The sequence below is a fragment of the Cyprinodon tularosa genome, unplaced genomic scaffold, assembly GCF_016077235.1.
Source record: "Cyprinodon tularosa strain WSP-4 unplaced genomic scaffold, ASM1607723v1 ctg566, whole genome shotgun sequence".
NCBI classification, from domain to species: Eukaryota; Metazoa; Chordata; class Actinopteri; order Cyprinodontiformes; family Cyprinodontidae; genus Cyprinodon; species Cyprinodon tularosa.
In genome coordinates, this window is record NW_024039303.1 from 37,909 (window position 1) to 61,324 (window position 23,416).

The following is a 23,416-nucleotide window of genomic DNA, read 5'->3' on the forward strand; positions in this document are numbered from 1 at the left end:
TTTGCCAAGCTGGGTAGATGTACTAATGCAGAACTGAAATGACTTCTCTTGCTTCTTTTTTGTGTTTCTCTTTTTTTTACTCTCAGAACACTAGGGGCACAAATACTTTATTTCTCAAAAGGACATAAAAAACTGTATAACATATTTAAATCCCTTATTTCTTTATATATTCCTTCAGTTTAGTTTTCTCCAAATATGGCACATTTATTTTAAATATTGTTTAATTGAATAAATTATTAAATAAAATGATACCTGCAATGGTTAATAAAGAAATGTTTTGACTAAGACTGCATAAGGCTGTCCCGGATGTGGTCAGACTTCATTGTCCTTCACAGTCAGCCTAGCATGCTCCAAACCTTGGCAGAGTGTGATGTTGTGCAGCATGCAGCTGACACGTACAATCGGCGCAAACTTTTCTGTGCCACATAAGAGCACGCCTTCATACAATGGTACTAGCTTTTAAGTTTGACAAAGGTGCACTCTACAATGTTCCCTGTTGTGATATGAACCACATTATAACCCTGTTCTGTCTGTGTGGTTGGATTGACAAGAGCTGCCAGGAGGAATGGAGGAAAGAAGTATGCACTATCACCCAAAAACAACATGAAGCATTTTCACAGACTGTAAACAATACCAATGTACCAAAAAGCCAGCCATCTTCATATTGTCCAACTCTTGGCTTTGACACAAGGTATTTTACCACAACATTTGGGATTTTCCCCCTAGACTCACACACAACCTTAACCTTTAAAGCATGTGTCTGCTTCTATTTTCTAAAGACATCCTCCCCATTTAAGTGGGGAACAAACTGTACATAAATGCAGTCCTTTGCTTCTAAAGTTTTTAAAATGCCAGCAACTGCAGAAAAGCTGTTTTTGGTGTTAATGCATGTGTCCACAGTCCTTGGAAAATGTTTGTACCTGTCTATCCTGTGCAACATTGCATCCAAGACCTGGGACAGCACACCTGACACTTTACCCAAGGAGACACCCATGTAATTGTGTGCTGGAATGACCCAGATGAAAGGAACTGCAGCGAGGAGAGATTGCATTGCTTTTATATGTGACTGACTCCCAAGTCAGTCCACTCAAATCACTTTGCACCTTGAATGAAAAAGTTTGCATCAACAAAATATTTTGGTTTTAATACACGCAAACCTTTTAAGGATCAGACTCTAAGTCTGGATTTTCTTTCTGTTTATCCCAAACTCGGTCTGGTGATCAGTTTGGCCTGAGAGCCTTGAAAGTCACAATAAAATACATAAAATATCTGGCTCTGTTCTGACAAAAAGTCTAACCAGTAATTAAGTTTGAAGGGTACAAGTACTTTTGGAAGACCCCTTTATTTACTAATGAAAGTTAGAAATAGCAAGATGAAAAAGGGCTTTTAATAATGCCTTGCATAAGATTCCTCCCCGTTTGTTCTTAAAGATATGCTCCCCGTTTAGAAGATGTCCTTGCTTCATGACTTATGCTGTCAGTAAAACTTAAGGCTCTCTAAAGATGATGATGCAGATTGGACTGTTATGTGGGGGGTGACGGTGCACCTTAAAATAGGATGGGAGATAAGGCTAATTATTTGCAGTATAAGAGGCACAGCAGGTCAGACGACACTTAGTCGAGTGAGACGCTGCCTGACCTCAATAATACACAGACACTACTGCCCTCATTTCGTTCCGCTAATGATGCTTGCACAGACACATATTGCTTCAAATAATTTGAATTAATGTCTTGCTCATTTAATTTCTTACTCCATGGCTGCAGGTGTTGAGGCGCTTGTAGTGGGAGTTGGGGTGTGATAGAAATAGATGCAGTTCCTTAAGCTCTTCACCATGACAAAGACATAAACCGATTATTACTCAAGATTAAATGTCCAACAGCTATGAAGCTGAGTGTGTTATCTGCTCTTATGCATCATATGCTTGATGACAAGGATGCTGACACTGGTGGCTCTCTCCTATTAGCAGTCTCATCAGGTGAAGGTGCTTCTTTTATTCAGACCTTTTTTAAGTCAAGGATGGGACTAGCATCACAATTAGCCTACAAGGAGGAAAAGAGATGCAGAATGCAAATTTATGCAGATTAGCATGTTGTAAAGGGACCATTGGAAACACAAACACAGCCCTCACGCATGCCTGATATGAAGTAGAGACAAATGCAGGGGTGTGGTTTAACTTTTTTCCCCCAGCCTTTCTATGTCACATCTTCCTGAATTGTCACCAGCCTTTCTCTCTGTGAAATGATACAATCTGAGTACTTTTGTCACAGAAGGAACAGCATTTACAGGTTTCACAAAAGCTTATTATTTGAACTCACAAATGCATTTTTTTACATTTCTTATTTTCTGATTTATATGGTTAGCTTATTTGTTTTTAATATTAGCATTTACAATTAAAACATTTTGTTTGCATTGGAAAAAAAAAGGAAATAACAGACATCAGTCAGAACTAATTTTCATGTTCATCCTGCACGAGAGTTTTCAATGACATTTCATTTCATGGCAAGTTAATTTAGTCACGGACAGATGATGAATGATTTTATCTCTCTGACTGTTCGCAGACAAAGACTGGGATTTATTTGATGCAAGAAGGTAATGAGGAGCCATTTAATATTCGACTACACTTGGCCAAAGATATTCTTACCATTCAGGAACAAGATGTCATCTGTGTTTCGGGAGAACCTTTTTATTCGAGTGTAAGTAACCCAGTCAAATTCATAACACTGCTGGGGCTCATAACATATCTAAAACAGTATATTCACACCTTACAAGGGAAATCTATTCATTCAACAGTAATTCACCTGCTGATATTGAGGTGTTGAGTATAGCATTTAGTTCTGATTTGTCATCACCTTTGACAGCTATTCCACTGCATCTGTAAATACACCATAGCCCAGAGACCATGGCCTTTACCAAAATGGCATTCATGTAATAACATTTTCCCAGATAAAAGTCTTCACGAGCAAATGGAGGTTTGCGTCTAGTGAAAAATTGTTACTAATCTACGAAAAGGTCAGAGACCTAGAAATCCAAACATCTTTAGTGTGTCAGGTAAGGATGTTTTTAAATTTGCAGTTAAGTCGAATTTCCTCCTAAAATAAAACTTACCTGTGGAGACAGGCGGGTAGCATGAGGTACCTTATGCTTTATTGGCTCTGACAGAATGTGTTGGCCTTCCTGCTGTTCCAGCACATTCCCACCCTGTCATGTCTGGGTCACCATCTGGCACCGGTTTGATAAGGCTGAGGAGGGACATGCTTCAACAACGTTACGCTTAGCTGAACCAATTGGTACAAAAAACGCATCAAGGAACATTTTGCCTTGAAAAATTGGTGGAAATTTACACCACATGAGACTTTCTGTGCTACTGCTGTTTTCAAGCTCTACATTTACTTTTAGAAAAAGTTATATTCTGGCAAAAGAATGGTTAGCTTGCAGTTACATTTGAAATTTTATTTTGTTTGATAAAGACATTATATTCATATACTTTTCAGGCTTTTAATGATGCATTTAAAAAAGAAATATGTAATAATACCTACACATAGCTTATTTTTTAATACATAGAATTGGGTAGACACAATTGAAAAAAACTGAGCAGTTTCTATTGGAGATTTGTCCTTCAACCACACTTGTTATAGCCATCAACAAGCTTCTGAGATTAGAATATTTTTTCTGTTTTTCTGTCACAGGTGGCTTTTATTTTGAAGGTTTATTTCTATGATGAATTAAGTTTTACTTGAGCTTTGACTGCAAAGGAGAGAACATACTATATTGCTCTCAAACACTCACTTTCAAGCATGATTTAAGCTGATGCTTGCAGCTATCCTCATGGATAAACCAAAAGCCCTCATGATAAAGCTTTTTGGTCAATTGGCACAGAGATGGAGCTATTTGCTCACAATGTGAGCAAGATATTTTTGGATGTGTCAAGGAGAACCTTTAAAGGGGTAATAGAATGATTATATAGGGTATTTTGTGCTGGCCCTTAAGGTCTCTGAATAAGGTGTGTAACATTGGTTGGGCTGAAAATGGCTAATTTGCTGTTCTATGAGCTCTAGTTCAAGCCGGGTTATAAGACCTAGAATGAAACGACAGGTTTTCTTCCTTTTATGGTATGCTCATGAATATTTAGATGATTTCTGCGCTGATTGGTTGGTTTACAACGAGCAAAGCTGCTGAGCAAAGACACATCATAGCAACAAGCACTCACTCACTGAAACGGGATTTTGGTCGACTACAGTGCAGCAGAACCAAGCCATGAGCTCCGGGGCTGGTCCGAGAACCCAACCAGGGGACGGAGCGACCAAACCCGAGCTGGTGAAGGTAGCCTGTACAACGGCAGCAGGAGGAAGCACGGTAAGGCAGGTAGGGGGGAAGCACGGGGCTGCCGTTGTCCAGGCTACCATCACCGGGTCGGGTTTGGTTGCTCCATTCCCCCCTGAGGACTGGTCCAATCCAATCATCCTCCCTTTTGGAAACACAAATCTAGTCACCATAGATATGTTAGCATTGCTATTAACAGCTTAGCAACAACATATTACTTACAGCTTGCGGTTGTGATGGCTTGCAGAGCAGCCCCTCGTTTCAGTAAAAGAAGTTTAGCAAATCCTGCTTTGAACTGTCCAAGCTTCGTTTGAATTCAGCCGTTTTATGGTGGCAGTTTAGAATTGTGAGATTTGCAGAGAAAGGAGGCGTCGATGGGGTTTGAACTTATCTGTACGTCCATTTCACCCACTGAACTATCGTTATTCAACAATGACAATGTAAACTTTGCATTCTATGACCCTTTTAAAATTGCTTTGATTGCACATCATGTGCAACAATAAATATGCACAATTATCAACACTTAATTTGACTTCTTTAAAAATCTTAGCAGGTTGAAATTTGGACACATTTACGCTTTTTAACATAAAAATAATTGTAAACAACATTTTTACAAAAATGTTGTTTGGTTTATATCATTATTACTAATATTATTATTAACAACCCAAACTCTTTATGCATGTAGTTCTCATGTTCTTTTTGGGTACCCTGGCTTCCACCCATAGCCCCAAAACATAACTGTTTGGTTAATTTATGTCCCTAAATACCCCTTAAGTGTGATTGGGTGTATGCATGATGGTATGCTTCTAGTCTAAAACACCTTTCTCCCATAGACTGCTGGCAATATGCACCAGCCTGCTGTGACCCTGACGGATAAACGGCAGGTTTTTGGACTTGAACTATATAATCTCTTCAAAAAAGAGGGGGCAAATACCTATCAGGAATTCTACCAGAAGCTTGTTGATGGGTACAAAGGTGTCTTTGTTTGAATTACATCTTGCTATTTGACATTTATAATAGGAAGAATGTACATGTCCTTTACTCTGGCCACTCAATTTTGTACACTTTGTCAGTGCTGGGTTGGACCCTCTTTTACCATGTACAACTCCCTTCCTAATAACACAGATTCAGGACAGAACAAACTGTCAAGTTTAAATGAGAGTAAACTGCCTTTATGACTTAAATACTATTCTGAATATGTTGTGTGTCATATTCTTAAAGTTTTAATATGGAGGATATTCTTGTTGTCTTATAGACTACTGGAAGGAAAATGGATTCATAAGCAGATAATCATTTTGTGAGGATTAATAGTTTTTGCCATGACAAAAATTTCAAAGTCACATTTTGACTCATTCACTAACCATGAAGTGCGCTCGACTGCTTTGCATAATTGGACATCAGATCATGATCTCCCCATGTCAAAGAAAAGCGTTGCTAATTAGTTTGTTTTAATTAGACTGAGGACATCATCATTCATGTGGAGCTAAAAGAAAAGAAAAACCACAATATGATTACACACTGACAGTTTTAATACACATTTAAAATAAATTGGGTGATTTTTAAACTAAATTTTTATATTTTTAGTACAACTACATTTGAATTTAGGACAGATCCCTTGCTGGCTTTTACAACTATCTAAATTAGTCTTTTCTCTCAATGTGCAGGAGAGGACTGTAACGATCAGACGGCAGACGATTGGAGGGTTCGGTCTCAGCATCAAGGTAATTTAGATCTCAGCTGATTTGGCAACCCATCTGGACCTCTTTAAGTCGTGTGTGAACAAGTGTTATTGATCATTTCCTTGCTGAACCACTACAACAGTGACATCAATAGCTCTTGATTTTATTTTACCTCCGCAGGGTGGAGCGGAGCACAAAATCCCTGTTGTCATATCAAAAATATCAAAAGAACAAAAAGGTAAGAGAACTGTTTAGTGGATGTTTTCATCTCCTGATGTTTCAGCCCTTAGTTTGTGCTTGTTATAAAGTGTTTATTGTCGCTTTGTTTGTTCTCTAGCTGAACTCTCTGGGCTACTTTTTATCGGAGACGGCATCCTTCAGGTAAAAATGTCACATTAATGTTTCCTCCTCCCATTGTGCAAAATACCACACCCGGTGTATTAAATAATTCATGTGCCACATGTCCCTGAGACTAGGTGGAATAATCATTCATTCACATAGGCACAGGTCCCATCTATCACATACATTTCAGCCAAAGGAATTAATTAAAAAGTATTTGCACCCAGTCTCCCCCATGGTGAGTGTTGGAGACATTTAATTATGATGCTTATATTTATACTTTACTGGGAAGAAGAGACATCACTTAAAGTACCTTGCAAAAAGCATATATTTTTTTTACTGTTTATTTACATCTTACAGATAAAAGTTTCAAAATATTTTCTTGTGGTTTGTGCAACAAATATTTAATATATTTAAAATATTAATATATTTATTTAAACATTTAAACATTTTCAACAAACTCTTAAAAGTGTAGAATCACCCTCCTTAATTTTGATACCACTATATTAAATCAACTGTAAAAACTGGTTGGAAACCGAGCTAATAATGTGAGTTAATCAGGAGCCCAGATGCATTAACCAGAGGAACTACCAGAAAAGTTACTTATGGTAACGTTGAAGGGGCTGCAGACATCCACAGCTCAGGAGGAAGAATTCATCACCATGACTACTGTCATCTATAGAGTATAAACGTGACCTTAATGGAACACCTTTGCTAAAAGAAAGCGATACGAATTCCTTTTTAATTTGCCACATTTTTTAAAAGGTCACAGTAAAAATATGAAAGGAGAAAAAAAAGCTCAGATAATCTGTGTCACGGTTTTGGTTTTCTTCAAGTTTTATCTGAGTTTTCATTGGTCTTATTTCCATTTGTGTTCTAGTTATTTTTGATTGTTCACACCTGCTCCCAATCTGCCAATTAGCCTTGTATTTGTTTCTCTCTGCCATATAGTCTCCTCCTGTTCAGTTACTCTTTGCAGGTTTGTTGTCATTTCTTTGCACCCTTCTTTTTGTGAGTATTCCTGGTTTTCTGCATTTTTGGATTTTTGTGGATTCATGTTTTTGGAGGTTTGCTTCTGTTGAACCTTTTGGTTAATTAAATATTCAAGAAACCACTTCAGCATTTTGTGTTTGCATTTGGGTCCTGTCAAACCTCCACTGCCAATTGACAGTACAAACCAGCCAGGAGTGACTGAACAGGTGGAGAATATATGGCAGAGAGAAACAAAGACAAGGCTAATTAGCAGATTGGGAGCAGGTGTGAACAGAGGCAAGACGGGAGCTAGGGAAAAGGAGACTGACACAAGAGGGCATACAAGAAATATTTAAGAACGCAAATACAAAAGAAAATATCTAGAACACAAATTGAAATAAGACCAATGAAAACGCTGAGATAAAACTTGAACAGAGCCAAAACTGACAATTTGAGATCAAAATCAAACAAGTTTGCTCTCTTCTAGTAAGCAATGTGTGTATGAAAACAAGTGCTATCAGTAAAGACCCGCAATCTACATTATGATACATATCAGTAGCAGCATCACACTGTTGGGATACCTTTCCAACAGGCACAGAGATGCTGGTTAGTATTGCTCCTAAGGAGAGTGGAGACAAAGGAATTAAAAACTCAACTGATAGATGAACCCCTTGTCATAGTCAATCCAATCTATGAAAAGACTTAAAAAGTGGATGTTTGTAGGCACTTTGCATTTCATCTGATTGGCATGAGCTATTTTCAAACACAGTGGGGCAGTAACATGGTGTGCTTATGGACTAGTTCAGTGTTAACAGCTAAGCTAGCCAGAGTTAAAGTTAGATGGAACTATTTATAAGATAATCAGACAAGAAATCTTGCCCGAGGCTGTAGAAGACTTGGAACTGGGATAAAGTTTAACATTCTAGAAGGACAATGACCTAAATATAAACCCATATGTACAATGGAATGGTTTACTTCACAGCAAATTGAACAGCCTCAAAGTTAATACCTCAAAGTGATGATGGCCTAGACAGGTGAATACATTATACTACCTATGCAACTCAGAAACTTGCCAGATAAACAATTGTAGATTTTCATTCTGCTTTACATTTATATGGAGCTTTGTGTTGCTGAATCAAATAAGATCATAATAAAATACATCTTATTCATATTTTATGACATATTCCTACTAGAAGCCTACAGTTAGAATGCTAAGAAAAGTATAAGTACTTTAGCAAGGCACTTTAACGATGTTCTATCATTAATCATTTTTGTAAGATGTGCTTCAGTGCAAAGATGGTGAAATGTTATTCAGAGTACTGATGTTATTGTTGTTTTCTAGATAAATGGAATAAATGTCAGAAGCTATCGCCATGAGGAAGTGGTAAGCTGTCAGTTCATATTTCAGAGTTTCTTACACAGACACAACTCTTTCAACAGCTTATCTCGTCTTATTTTGATGATTTGTATCTTTTTGGCATGTAAAACCCCTTTTTTTTCTCATTTATCCATCCTCATAAGAAATTGGAGAAAACATATGCAGCTGTTTTTATCCCTTATCTTGGATTTTCCATTCTTAGCCAGACATTTTCATTGCCAAGTCTCATCCCCAGCAATAAAACTGCAAAACCTACACCTCCCTCCATAACAACATGAGCCCGTTTCTGTAACTTTTAGGTGCAGGTTTTGAGAAACGCAGGTGAAGAGGTAACTCTCACAGTGTCATTCCTGAAGAAGACTCCAGCCTTTTTGAAACTGCCGCTGTGTGAGGACTGCACATGTAAGAACTCTCCACAAAACGCTGAAGCACTGGAAAGCAATTAAATGGGATTATTTTTAGCAGGTCTTATTTTCTGTCTGGAAGTGGTCGTCCTGGAAACAATAAACTCAAGCCTCCTTGAGGAAAATAAAAATTACAGTAGAAACCAGAACTTTATATGCAGTCTATGAACAAACACTCACTTTGTGACTATAGATCAGACTAAGGGTTACCTGCTTATGTCATCAAGGAATACTTCTATTTTTTGGATATGCTAAATGCCAGATTAAAAAATTATAAAAAATATATATATATATTTATTTATATATATATATATATATATATATATATATATATATATATATATATATATATATATATATATATATATACATATAATATAACTTCCTTGATAGTCAGATGTTTATAGGCATTATATTCTGTATAATTAAAAGGAATTTAAATAACATAACATTTCAGGTAACATAGGCTTCTTAATACTTTGCTCGAAGGTTAACCCCTTTCTTCCAGAATTGATATGGCTTAATCAGGTTTTTTTACGGTAAATGGTAAACTGACTAAACTTGAATGGGGTCATACACTGATCACTCAAAGTGCTTTACATTTGAGCCATATCAATCCAATTGCACCCATAAGCATACACTGATGCTGATCTGTATGCAACTTGGGTTTATTTCTTATGCTGAAGGAAGTTGAAATTAAACAAATATTTCAAATTGAATATATAAATATAATAAATAAATTACAATAAATTTGTCCACCTCACAGTAACCACTGAAGGCCACACTGGTAGAGCGACCGCCTTGTCTTCTCTGCCTGCCGGTTGTCTACAGGAGTAGAATCAGGATTTCATGATGGAAAATATAACTATTGACTTTGTCGTCTTTAAATGCCCTGCCAAACATACAGTTGTCCTCTGGTCATTGTTCCTTTAAAAGATCTGTTTGTGCCAAAGCTTTAAATTCATTTCTAATGTCCTAGTTGCTATTTTCATTTATCTCATATGATACTATTTCCATTTCTCAGGCTTTGCCCTTTTTTCCTCCAGATTTATTATGCTTATTTGCAGAAAATGTTCAAATATTAGTTTCCTTGGAGTCCAGGACATGGACCTTTCAGCCAATTGCCATATACTGCTGTTTTAACTATGAACAAAGACAAAATCTTACCAGCTTCAACCAGCATAAGGTAATTGGGTCTTAGCACCTTATAACACTAATATGCATCTGTTGACCCATCTCCTTTTATATGTCTTGACATTTTCATTATATGTATAGTATATTATTGCTTAAACGGGTAAATGTGGGATTTTGGTTTATTTGGAAATTGTACAAAAGGACAAGCAGACTCTAAGAGGTCCACAATTCTCATTTCTTTTTTCTAATTTTCTTAGAATTTCGTATGATCTTGCACCAAAAAGCAGAGCATCATAGATGTTGGATTAAACTACATCCATTGATGTATGTTTTACTCAAATCTTGTAAAATAACTAAAGTAATGACATTGGCATTTTGGGTTTTCTCTAGTTGTTTAAAGACTTAGTTGAAAAATAAAATAATTATTCAACATGTTATTCTGGTATTAAACAAATGATAAAATGTGGTAATCCCTAACTGACCTAAATTAAGAAAAGTTTAAAAGAGGCTTCCTTTTTATAAAATGAAGGTTAATAAAGTACCTTTGTTCAACTATACATTTTAAACATGATAAATTGATCAGATGGTTGCCTGTTTAAAGCCAAAAAATAATGCTTTGTTAAAGAGAGAAAACCAGGAGAAGAGACGCCATTCTGAGGCAGAAGCTGCTAAAGACAAAACTGAAAGAATTGACTCATTTCTCATTTCAGTGCAATTGACTGTGTCTCGTGAGAGAGATTCAGCCCATCATCAGACATGAAAGCTTTTGTAAAATCCTTTCATATGCGTATGTAGGCCAGGTTGACTGGCCGTCAGTCAGTCAACTGAATACAAATTGGCACAAAGTGGAAGCCTGCAATGGAGCAGAACAAAGTAACAATGCTTTTGTTTATGAAACAGATAGAGGAGATGATCCAAGATTCATATATTTTATATAATAAATACTTTTTTTGCCTGTTTTTTCCTGCTTATTTTCTAGGCATCCCCAGCGACCAGAGTAGCGGGACATCATCTCCCCTGTGTGACAGCGGCCTTCACTTAAACTACCACCCCAACAACACGGTATTCCCCCTCAGACTTTTTTTTGGCTGATTCTGGAACTGTCTTGTAACCATGCAGCAGCACCCTCACTGCCAGAGAGTCGTTTCCATGCAACTGTCACTGCATGGTGATAACCATGACACCCTATCTCTACCTTTTTAAAAGAAATGACTCAGCTCTAATCTGCAGCCTGTTTGTGCACCTGCAACACAAGTAGCTGTAGCACTGCAAGACTCCAGGTCTCCTCTAAGTTATCCTTCACACTGTTACAGGACACACTGTCCTGCTCATCCTGGCCCACTTCTCCAGGGCTTCGTTGGGAGAAGAGATGGGTGGACCTGCGCCTCATTCCTCTCTTACACTCACGTTTGTCGCAATACATCCCCGGCTCTGACGTCTGCAGGTGAGCTGTGGGGCTGGTGAGGCTGTTTTTATTAAAAGCTCAATGTAGTAGTTGTGTTGAGATCCCTTTCTTAGGGATTCGAAAATGGAGTGCTGTGCTGGGCTTTATCTATAAGTATAACATATTCTGTTTTTTCGACATGGCTTCTTTACGCATACCTTTCTCTGTTTGATGAAATTAGCTTTCTTTTGGCAAATATTTCACAAACTGCTTCGATCCTTTTTATATATATACCCACCTTGCTTCCGACTAAATTTAATCCACAGAAGATACCAAATAAAGCATTTTTCTTTGACCTTACTTAGTGAACCACTAAAATAAACCTCTGATAAAACTGCCTTGTATTTATGAGCTGCTTAGGTGCCCTGTAGATCAAACATAATCAGCAATAAAACAGTCCTCTGTGTATTTCTGTAGCTCAATAAAATATTTTAATAAAACAGGGAAGTCCTGCAATAATATTTTAGAACAAATGAAAATGTCTCACAGCATTATGAGACCTATCTGTCATAGCCATATTGCCATTATTTCTAGGGGCATGTAGCAATTAAATAATGCTCAACACCAGCTCAGATCTTAAACAGATTATTGTTTTACCTGATGTACTGTAGATCATCAGGTAAAACAATAATCAAAATGATAAACAAAATTATTTCTACTCCTTGAATGCTTTAACATTTAAACATCACAACCACATTTTTTTAATGCATTTTATTTCAGGTTCATTAACAAATATGTTTTTTTTTATTTGCATTCTATTGCTTCCCCACTATACTTCTAAATAAAATCTAGTGCAATCAGTTGCCCTACTAGTCATTTATGTTAGTAGTAAATAGAGTTTACATGTGTATAATTCATACATCTGTTTTTTAAGGTATCAGAAAAAGAATATTAATGTGCAGATAACATCAAAATGACAGGTCATGGAGGTTTTGGTGATGTTAGGAATAAAAAAAAATTCCTAAACTTTGATTGTATTCTCTATGTATTTCTCTATGAAAGTGTTCGCTTTCATAGAGAAATACATAGAGAATGACACAATTGTAAATTTACAAAACCATGGAAGTATGTATGAATTGACGGGCTAGCAATGGGAGAGTATAAATCACTAGTACAACCATAGTAACTCTGGAGGAGCCCTGCAGTTCTGGTCTTAGAAACTTTAAAAATTTTAATTATTAGTCATGAATTCATGCAAATTTGTCTTTCAATGGCAAAAAAAAGCAATTAAGCAAAAAGATCCTATATGTTGTTAACAAGGAAACATTGGAATTGTGTGAAAAGTGTAAAATATGATAAGAGAAGCTGCAGGAACCAGGTGACAGTTAATGGGAGGATGGAAGTAAATGCTGGACAATGCTGGAAGAAAACAACCAAAAGGCTGCCAAAGCCTTAAGACTAGGGCAGAGGGTCGCATTACCAAAGTAAACAAAGCTCAGACAACAGTAGCAACTATTTCATTATTCAGATCAAACAATTGTCAAGGGCATATTTTGTCAATTCTGTGACCAGGATTAAAATTTCATCCAAAGTGACTGAGCTTGAGCTATCTTGTTGTGGAAAGAAGTATGCAAAGCCGATAAAGAAAAAGATATACTTCAAAAGAGCTGTAGGGAAGGAGGCTGTAGCAAAGGGTGATTTGACAAATTACAGACTGAATGGGGTATAATGAACGCTACACTTACCAGTTTTATTTCTAGATTAAAAAAAACTAAAAACATAACCTCTTAACTTCAAAATATATTTTTTTTCACTACTTTGTGTTGATTTATCATGTAAAATCCCCAAGTTTAGTGTTTCATGGCTGTAAGGTTAAAGAGGGTAGATAATTTTTGGCAGCCAATTTAAAGAAAACACCCTAAAAAACAAAAGACATAACCTGTCAAGATAATTGAAGACTTTAACACTTAGACTTAGACTTTTATTGTTATTTTGTAATGAAATGTAATTTTGTACAGCTTTTTAGACAGTGAATTAGCAGCAGCTTGGCAATATAATGAACATTTCCATTTCATAAAGTGCAGCAGTGACCAAATGTTAAGTGTGGGAGGAAAAAAAAAACGCATTGATATGGAAGTTCAGAGAATTTCAGACATATAAATATATATTGCAAATATGGAGTACTTTGATTCTGTATTATCAGTGTGATGCAGAGTCTGTGACTTGATTTAGAGTTTTTGAAATATATTTAAAAATGTGTTTTATTTTACTGAACTACAGTTGTTTTTTTTACACCATGTTAGATTTATGTTTCCCTGTTTTATTTTGTTTCAGTCTCTTTCTTGGATCTTTTTTTTTTTTCGTGTCTGTACATAGCACTATGTAAACTTGTTTTGTATATGAGCTTTATACTGTATGAAAATGGGATATGTTAGTTGTTAAATGTCAACTTAGAGCTGCACAGGAAAAAAAATATTTCCTGATAAGTTTTATTAGGACTGGTTCTTTGCATATGAATCAGGATTGATCCGATGAATTTTTCATACTTGACGTAACAAGCCATTAAGCTGCCAATAAATGTATTTCCATTTTTATTACCCTGTAAATGATAGATGCAGTAATCTAACGGATTAGACGTTAATGAATCTCACTTGTGGTCTGGCCGGTTTTAGCCCATTAACTGACAGCTGGATGAGGATATTGCATAAGTTTTTAGGATTTATGAGCCATATTACAGGCAAGGCTTTCAGGTTGTGCTATGGCTGCGATGATAAACATGAATCACACCCTTTATGTATCTTTTTTATTGTGTTTTTTTTTCTTGTGATATTAAGAGTTTAGTTTGTTTTTAGAAGATGAGTCGGATAAACAGTTAGAAATATAAATCCCTTTTAAAACCTCACAGTTGGTTCAGACCCAGTTATTGTTCATTTGCTGTGTCTAATATAAAATCCAAGATGTTAATTTATGGGTTTTAGTTATCTGGTAGCTCTAGCTGTGCTGTAAGGCATTTTCTGCTTTAGTAAGCAAAAGTTTCCTGTCTGCAGGGTGTAGTGGTAAATAAAAGATAGTGGAGTGGTGTGAGGGGTTTCCTTTTAAGGATTTAAGCTTTAAAAACTGTTTTTATCGAAGGTCTTTACAATAAAGTGGCCCTTTTCAAGAAGAACTATGAATTAATGCTTTGTGCAATAGGCTAAAGGAATTGGGCTTATTTGTAATGATAATCAGTGAGATGTCCTGCTTTGTAAAAGTCCTAATGTCAGTCCCGTATTTCACATTCTGTTACATTAAAGCCAAAGACTGAAGTTTATTGACTTTGGGACTGTATGTAAAGGGTAATAAAAAAAACATGCATATTTATTCTGCAGGGATATATTTTTTTCATACATTTATGGGTGAGTTCACAGTGGAATTCAGCTCCTGTCAATAATTTGTAAAACCAACATCCTATGAAAATGTGACAGCAAGTTCTCTGGGGTATTTTTCTTTTGCCTTCAAAAAGTTGTGCCCAATCAGATTGAATGGGAAGCTTGATTAATGAGTCTTGCAGAACATTCTACACTGTGGTCTATGTTGACCTGCAATTTGAGTGCTAAAATGTGTTTTGACCTAAGCCATGCCATCGTATCACTGACTCCTAGTATGATGCTGCCGCCACCATGTCTTACAGGGTGATATATAGTGATTGTTTTTCACAATACGCAATGTTTTGCACAGAGGAAAAAAAATAAATTTTGCTTCCAGAGCACCTTCTTTCAGATGTTGACTGTTTTCCGTATGTATCTTGAGGAAAATGAAATGTTCTTTATCAAATCCTGAGGCCTTAACAAAACAGCTGTATTTATCCTAAGATTAAACCACACACAGATGGACTTCCTTTTTGAAGGGAAACGGTAGCACTGGATTCAGGTTCGTTACAGTAAAGAGGACTGAACACAAATGCATGAAAAAATGTTTAAGATTTGTAATTTTAAACAATATTTAAACCAATGTCCCAACCTTCACAGTTATGTACTATTTGTGTATGGTCTACAACAAAAAACATTTATCTTCCAAAAAGAAAAAAAAACTATATATATATATATATATATATATATATATATATATATATATATATATATATATATGGAAATCACAGGATGATTGTGCCAATATGTGCTAACAGACCTTTTTTTGTTCTTTTAGGAAAAATGCTTTCCAGGTGATAGCAGTAGATGGAGTCTGCAGTGGAGTCATACAGTTTCCCAGTGCTGAAGACTGCTTGGACTGGCTTCAGGCAATAGCCAGTAACATTTCCAGTCTCACCAAGCACAATGTGAGTAACAAACAATACATCACCAAGGGATGGTGTTGGGCATGTTGGTCATGCAGCACTTTTACTGTTTTGTTAATTGTCTTGGAAATGTCTCATAAGATATAGTCTCATAAGGTAATATAGACAAGTAATAATGTACCTTCACACTTATCTACACAAAAGCAATACTATTAAACTATACTTATCCTCCTACAGCAAACACTTGCGTTTACTCTAAAGTCATCATATCGAATCATTTTATTTGATATCTAAGTACAAGTACACCAAAGACTTTATGTTTTTGGCTATATTCATGTAAAAGTAGGAAATAAATCAAGCTTATCTATCTCAATCATAGAGAAGTGCTCACACAAAATCTCACATAAAATATATAATTTCTACACATTTTACTTCTTTAAAAATCACATTAAAAAGGAATAATACATGCCCCGTTGGCAGACACGGATGCTAAGATGTGTAAAGATACTAAAATAAATTGATCTCTATTGCTGTAAATAGATCTCAATAAAAAAAAAAAGTAGGATAGCTAACCTTGTGGATATGTGTGCATTTATTTATAAAGTCTTTTTTTTTCTTAATGGAACATTAGTGATTCAATTAATGTGTCCCTGATGCTCTATCAGGGACACAAATAATAGATAATAGTTTCACTGACTTTCTAGAATAAATTAAACTGAATTTAAAATTATTTTTAAATTTACTTGGAAACATAGAATTATATGGGGTTTATTTCTGTAATCTTTATGAAGAAATGTTATTTTCGCCACTGTCAAAAGTGAGCAGGAGGGTAAGGAGGGTAAGAATACCTCCCAAAAGCTCTTTGTTAGAGAACAGCAGCAAAAAACAGAAAGATCACATAGTCACTCACCCTCTTTAGTAGGGTTAGGCTACTTACGCAGCTGTGACTGATGTGGAGAGCTGAACCATTCATTAATTTAAATTTCATCCAAGTATCCACCTCTAGAGCCCCAACGGCTCTTTAGACTGCTCACATTGGTGCTTAATAACTTTGGCTCAGTTTCAAATAGAATGATAGGTATCAATGTGCTAGTTTCAATAAGTTTCTGAGCATTTTTATGTAATATTTTCAAAGACTTAAAACTATTATACAAGGAATCATTTTAACAAAAAAAAAAGATTATCTTAAAGAGCAATCATTCTTATTTTGTAAATTAGAAAAAGTTGATATAAGCATTCATTTTTTAGTTCAATAACCTAAAAATAGAACTAAATGATTTTTTAGTTTGAAAATCAAAACAAATATCAACAAGAGATACAACAAGAGGGCAAAATGAAATGCCCTTATTTTTAAAAGTGATGCAGCTTTTCCTCCTTTAAACTAAACATATGCTGTGTTATGTGAATGTGTACACCTGTATGAGTATGTGATCACTTCAAACCAAGAACAAAGTGAAAGATTCAGCATTATGAAAGTAACATTTAGGAATGAAGATGATCTCGTTTACTTTGTGTTAAAGTCTAAAAATACAGCATCTTATGTGTTTTAACTATTTTTAGTTAAAGTAGTATATTGATAGTACCTGTAATTTTCTGGAATGTGAGATCCACTCCTTCCCTTGGTTGAACAGGGGAGTTTTTGTCTAGAGGAAATGTTTAGGGAAAAGGCAAACATCTGGTGAAGAAAAACTGGGTCGAATCTGTAAAATTAGAAAAGAGGGGTCCGTTTCACAAAGCAGGTTCTCTGAGTTTTTCATTTAACAAAGACAGTTTCCTCAACCTCTGTTTCAGTCACGATAGTAACACTCTCCTCATAGCCAACCTGGTCTGGAGCAGGATTTGTTCAGAAAACTGGAGTGTCCTCTGTATCCGCTCTCCTTACTGCGTAATCACATTGTTTTATTTCCTGATTTAATCAGCAGATTTTTCTCTTAGTTTTGTGCATTAAAATCATTAACCAAGTTGGACAAATTAGGTGTTAAAAATAAACATTGCATATCCGTTTGACAAAGATCTTATTAAAGAATGATTGGCATTTTTGTGGATTCTACAACTCAGCTGACAACATCTGAGATTTATTTGTTTTTTGTTTGTTCAATATGAGCGACATGCAGATCATTATTTGTGTTTATTTGTCTTTACAGTACAAGAACAACTACTGAAATTATTTTCAGGTTACACATAAATAGATAAACTTATTCCGAATGGAGAAAAGGACATACCTTAGGATTAGGATTCACTCGGTGATAACAAACTACTGTGTCTACTGGAACAATCTGAAGCCATTCTATGGGGCTGATAACCTCTAATAACCATTTATTGGGGTCATAACATCCAACAGCCACTTAGTATTTACTGTGTGATGGAAGACAGAATCAACAAGAGGATGAAGCCCATGAGATGATGTGCAAGTCCTTTCTCTTAGAACAATGTTTTTTATTCTCACCTAAATAGAATACATCGATCAACTATGATACATGAAATAAACCTGTAATATTATCGTGGTGACAACAGGCTATGGCAAGCCGTTTTGATGTATTAGTTTAATTGAATTCCCGATATCTGAAAAATCTTTTTTTCCTTGTCAAATTGGCCATTTCGAAATGACATTCTTCGCATCTAGAATAAACATTCCTGGTGTCTAGAAATTAATCTCATATTCCTATTTTTACTGGTCAGCATTTGTATTATGTATTATTTTGACTATGAAAAAATTTATTTCAGGTATCACATTTAAATGTGTAAACATATTTCTAGGTACATAAAACGTAATTTTTACTTCTATAATTTTTTAATTTTTTTTTACCTTTCTGAAATTCAGTTTCTACTGCAAAATGTAATTTATAACCTTTATTATTACAGTTCAGTCTAGAAATGTGATTTTGACCAGGAATAATCCTATTTTATTTATCTACAAATGGAACAACTGAGAAGAGATTGCTTTTAATAAAAATTAAAAAAATGGCCTGCCATAGTGACTTGATATAAACCTATGCGTTAAAGGCATTAAAGATTTCCTCTCCTTTGCAGCTTTAGCGCTGTTTCTCTGTCTTTTAAACACATTCTCAAATTTTTTTTTCTTCTCTAGTTCTGTCCGAAATCTCTTGTTCCAGTGGGGTCCAGTCATGGTGATTCATCGAATCGGGGCTCCACTATAATGGGTTTTCATACTTGTTACGCACATGTCCAACTCTGAGTGGACCTAGTCACAGTTGATTGAACTAATTAATAGCAGCCACTGTGAAACTGAAAACTCAGAGTTAGGCTAGATCAATTTAGAGTTGAGGATTTGAATCTGAATTTGTTAAACCTGCTTCTTGAAATGGACCCCAGCAACAGAACCCAAGGAACAGGCTTGAATTGGTAGACATGGGAGAAAAATAAAGTCAAGCACAGGGAGTCAGATATAGACTGACAATTCCAGGAGCAAGACAGGAAGCAGCAGTGAGATTTTTGTCCAGAGATATTGGTGCTAGGAGAATATCTGACATGGGCCTCACAGAACAGGAAAATTCTAGCAGCAAAATAACATGATTGATATCAGGTAAGCAGTGAAATAACGCTGGATATTTACTCACATATTTACTCAGTTTTTCAATATTCTTGAACCTCCTTGCTAGCATAGAGCAGAATATAGAATGGAATTAACTGTATTGCAACTTTACAACACTGTCACAACAACAAACACTCTGCATTTAACCCATTCCTTTGGGGAATGTGTGGTGCCCAGAGAGCAGTGTGGGGTTAAGGACCTTGCTCAGGGACCCAGAGTGGCAGTCTGTGGGGAGTGGGGCTTGAACTCAAAAGCTTTGGGATCCAAGTTCAATGCGCTAACCCAAAGGTGGGCAATTCCGATTCCTGAGGGCCGGTATCCTGATACTTTTAGATGTGCCTTTGGTTCAACACACCTGAATCAAGTAATTAAATGATTGAGAAGACTTTGGAGGAACTGACTGCATACTGAGGAGGTAACTCAGCCATTTGATTCAGGTGTGTTGGACCAAGGATGGATCTAAGAGTTACAGGATACTGGCCCCCAGGAACTGGAATTGCCCACCCCTGCATAAAGCCGGGCATACGGCTTTATGCATTCCTCCAGCTCACGATGTATGTTCTCACACTGTGTGGCCTGACACTATGATGCGATCTATCTGCTCACACTGTACATCTGAAAACTACGTCGGACTCAGCTCTGCAGTTAGATGGAGCTACTAGGACTTGTCTATCTGGAAGCCAAAAGAGTAGAAGAGGAATATTAAGCTCCCTAGAGTGAAACACGCTGCGTTGGCAATTTGGGCCATTTTTTTACGGTAAACCCTAAAAAGAAAAAGCAACAACATATATGGACAAAGACATGGCTGAGCAAACGTGGCTACTACGATCTGTCAATTTTGCAGATAAAACTCAATTTCACTCGCATTCTGCCATTCTTCATGAGAGGAAGAAGAAGAAGAATCCTTGTTTGCGCATGCCTGCTGAGCAATTTGCCATACATGATAAGGCTGAAAGTCAGCCCGATCGAAAAATTCTTGCATGACTGGAAAATTGGCCCAGAAAGGCAAAAAAATCATACAGTGTATACCCATAGTTAAAGTGACACTATTGCTGTTGGTAAAAAAAAAACAACAGACAATAGCCCATAACTTATAAAACTTGTTAATCATAATTTCTTTTTAAACAGTTATTAACTATAAGTACATAATGGTTGATACTTCTATTTTGATCATTTTCATGCCTCATGATACTACTTAAACATTATATGAATGTGTTCATATTCTTTTTACACAATCAAGGATGTCAAAAAAAAGCTCAGTATTATATCTCTATTGTTTCTTTGTAGAAAGCAATATTAATAAGGAATTGTGATTCATCAGGATAGACAGAAATTGGGTTTTCTGCAGGCTCTCCAAGGGACATGAATGTGAAATATAACTTACAGCAGAAAAAAAGAGGATTTTGTAATTATTGGGTGGCCATGGGGATGTGCTGTGTTTGGGTGGGTGAGGTGGGGGGAATGGAGTCCTGTTTAATTGGAGTGGACTAAGTGAGGGACACACACACTAAACACAACACAGATGACTCACCGCATTTCTCTCTCCAGCCTTGGCATTTACCGAGGTGTTTGAGCGAGCTGCAGGAGTAGCTCAGACTGATGCAGGAGGTGCAGATTTCTGCTCAGAGAGTCTTAGTGCAAAGGCTGATGGTGAGAATGAAAATTGATGAGAAACTATTACATTTTACACTTCTTTGTTTGGCTTTTTCAAATTAGATTTAGTGATTTATTGCCATAGCATCCCTTAAGTCGTCTGTTTTCCACCTGCTTTCATCACAGTGAGGGAACATAAGAAAGGCTTTTGGGACATATAAACTAGGTTATTGATTAAGTAATTATTGTGTAAGTCCAACAGAGTTCCAAAGGGAGTTAAAGAAAAGCACAAGAAAAATACACCTTTTAGCCTGTTAATCCACAATAAATATTTGCAATTCAAACACGATATATACATACAAATACAGAGGCTCCGATTACCTCAGGGGTAGTCCGTAGTTTTAATATATTAACGAGCATACAAAAAATATTCTTTCTTGGCAAACCCCCCAGATTTCTTCAAAGCAAACATAGTTTGTTGTAGCCACGAGAAAGAACCTATGTGCATGTAGCTATTGTAAGGTAAAACTATTGTTTCTTATAACTACAGGTGCTTCTTTTCCTGCTGTCCTCCTTCACAAACATACCTGATCAGCACTCTATTTGTTGTTTGTTTATAAAGCAAAAAAGACTGAAGGATGCATTAAACCCCCCTCCGACCTCCCCTATCTCTGGATCTCTTGGTGATGTTTTACTTCAGCCTCTCACCAGTCTCTTAGCTAGAAACTGCTGCTTACTTTATGGCTTAGTTAGATAGACAGACAGAGAGAAGCCTCTGGGAATCTGCTGGATAAATACACAAAGTATTGGAGCTGCAAACTGAAGGATATAAGATGACATGTGTCACGCTAATACTGTCTAATGCTAGTTTGCTAGTTTTTATATGCAATAAGCTCAACACATAAGGATTTGTTGGTTGTAGATATTTGTTTTTTTAAGCCCCACAGACTGAGCTACATGGCCCTGTTAATGGCACCTTCAGTGTTTGCTTGATGTCAAGTTGACAAAGTGCATCAACAGTAAAATGTCTGATGAGCTGACAGGTCAGCGTTTAAAAAGCATAGACCAACCTTTGACAAGCCCTCTCCCAGAATATAAATTCAATGCTTGTCAAAAGGATGGAAATTGTGAAAGAACATTTTGGGGTTCTTTAAGTAAGTTTCTCTCAATAGTTTGGTGAATTTGGGGCCATTCTTCTTACAGAACAGGTTTAATTGAGTCTGGTGTTTCAGCTGCCTTGCTCTAGTCATTTTCAGCTCCGCCCACATGTTTTCTGCGGCACTGAGATCAGTACCATGATATAGCCACTCTAAAACATTTACTTTTTTTTTTCCTTAAGCTACTTTTTGAACTAATTCTTAGGATCATGTCGTTTTGGAAGGCTTGATTATAACAAATGTTTGGCTTTATATTGAAATCTAGATCTTGCCTGTTTTTTGTGAGGTGCATCAGACCGTCTTGCAGTAAAATAGCCAAAAAGTAGCCGCCACTCCTGTACTTAATGGTTCAGATGATACTTTTTAGGCTTGCAAGCTTTATTTTTTTTTCTATAAATGCAACATTGGCCAAAAACATTAATGCCAGTTTTTTTTGTGTGTTTTTCTTAGTGAAATAATTTTAATATCCCAACTTGTCAAAAAAGAAAAGAGTTAAAAATGGCTTAATGTGAGAGGGAAAAAATGTGTGCATATTTATAACCTATGGAAATGTCTGGTGAATGTATGGTTAGATCTTCCAAAAAGGGAGAAAATATATTCATCTTTATCGTTTCAAAAAGATAATGAATGAGTTGACTTTTTATGCTTGTGGATTCAGTATTTTTTAGCAATCTGTTTGCAGTCAAACATGTGCCATATGTCACCATGAGACGCTTCCATTTCTCTGAGCGATGGTGGAAAAATGAAAATCCACTCCGCTCTCTTTGGTCGGTGATCTCCCATAAAGGCTCACTGATGTTCTGGTCTAGTGGCTGGAGAGGCCATCTCAGTGTACATGAAACCCCTCTTAAATTTGTTTAGTGATGCATTTGAAGGCATCATTGAGGACATTATGAAAGGAAGTACTTGCTCCATTGCGCCTAATGACTCCCACCAGTCAGCTGCTGCTCAGGGGAGATGCAGCTATTGTAAGCTGAAGTCTGTCTGCCATCTTATTTCCAAGCACGAATTGTGAATCAGATCAGATGTTTGGATTAGGCTTGACGATGACTCACTTCTAATGATTCATTGCGTTCATGTTCGGGCACTCTACTCCTCACACCGTGTTGTGTTTCTTATGTGTTGACCTTGAATACAAGTGTACTTTTTTCCTTTTAATCACAGCTCAGCTTCAAGTTTCCAGCTGTTCCCAGCAAAGTGCAGCCTGAACACCCGGGCTCAGAGGTGCTG

General features: G+C 36.4%; 1 protein-coding gene across 1 annotated transcript in view; it reads left to right on the forward strand.

The window, feature by feature from the left end:
* Positions 1 to 23,416, forward strand: part of sntg1 (syntrophin, gamma 1) — an 81,995-nt gene that overhangs the window by 32,782 nt on the left and 25,797 nt on the right. The window contains exons 4-12 of the mRNA XM_038305803.1: positions 2,559 to 2,693; positions 5,985 to 6,041; positions 6,180 to 6,237; positions 6,337 to 6,380; positions 8,653 to 8,694; positions 8,988 to 9,090; positions 11,206 to 11,288; positions 11,540 to 11,670; positions 15,796 to 15,925. Of these exons, the coding sequence (XP_038161731.1) occupies positions 2,559 to 2,693; positions 5,985 to 6,041; positions 6,180 to 6,237; positions 6,337 to 6,380; positions 8,653 to 8,694; positions 8,988 to 9,090; positions 11,206 to 11,288; positions 11,540 to 11,670; positions 15,796 to 15,925 (783 nt within the window). The remainder of the gene's footprint in view (positions 1 to 2,558; positions 2,694 to 5,984; positions 6,042 to 6,179; positions 6,238 to 6,336; positions 6,381 to 8,652; positions 8,695 to 8,987; positions 9,091 to 11,205; positions 11,289 to 11,539; positions 11,671 to 15,795; positions 15,926 to 23,416) is intronic.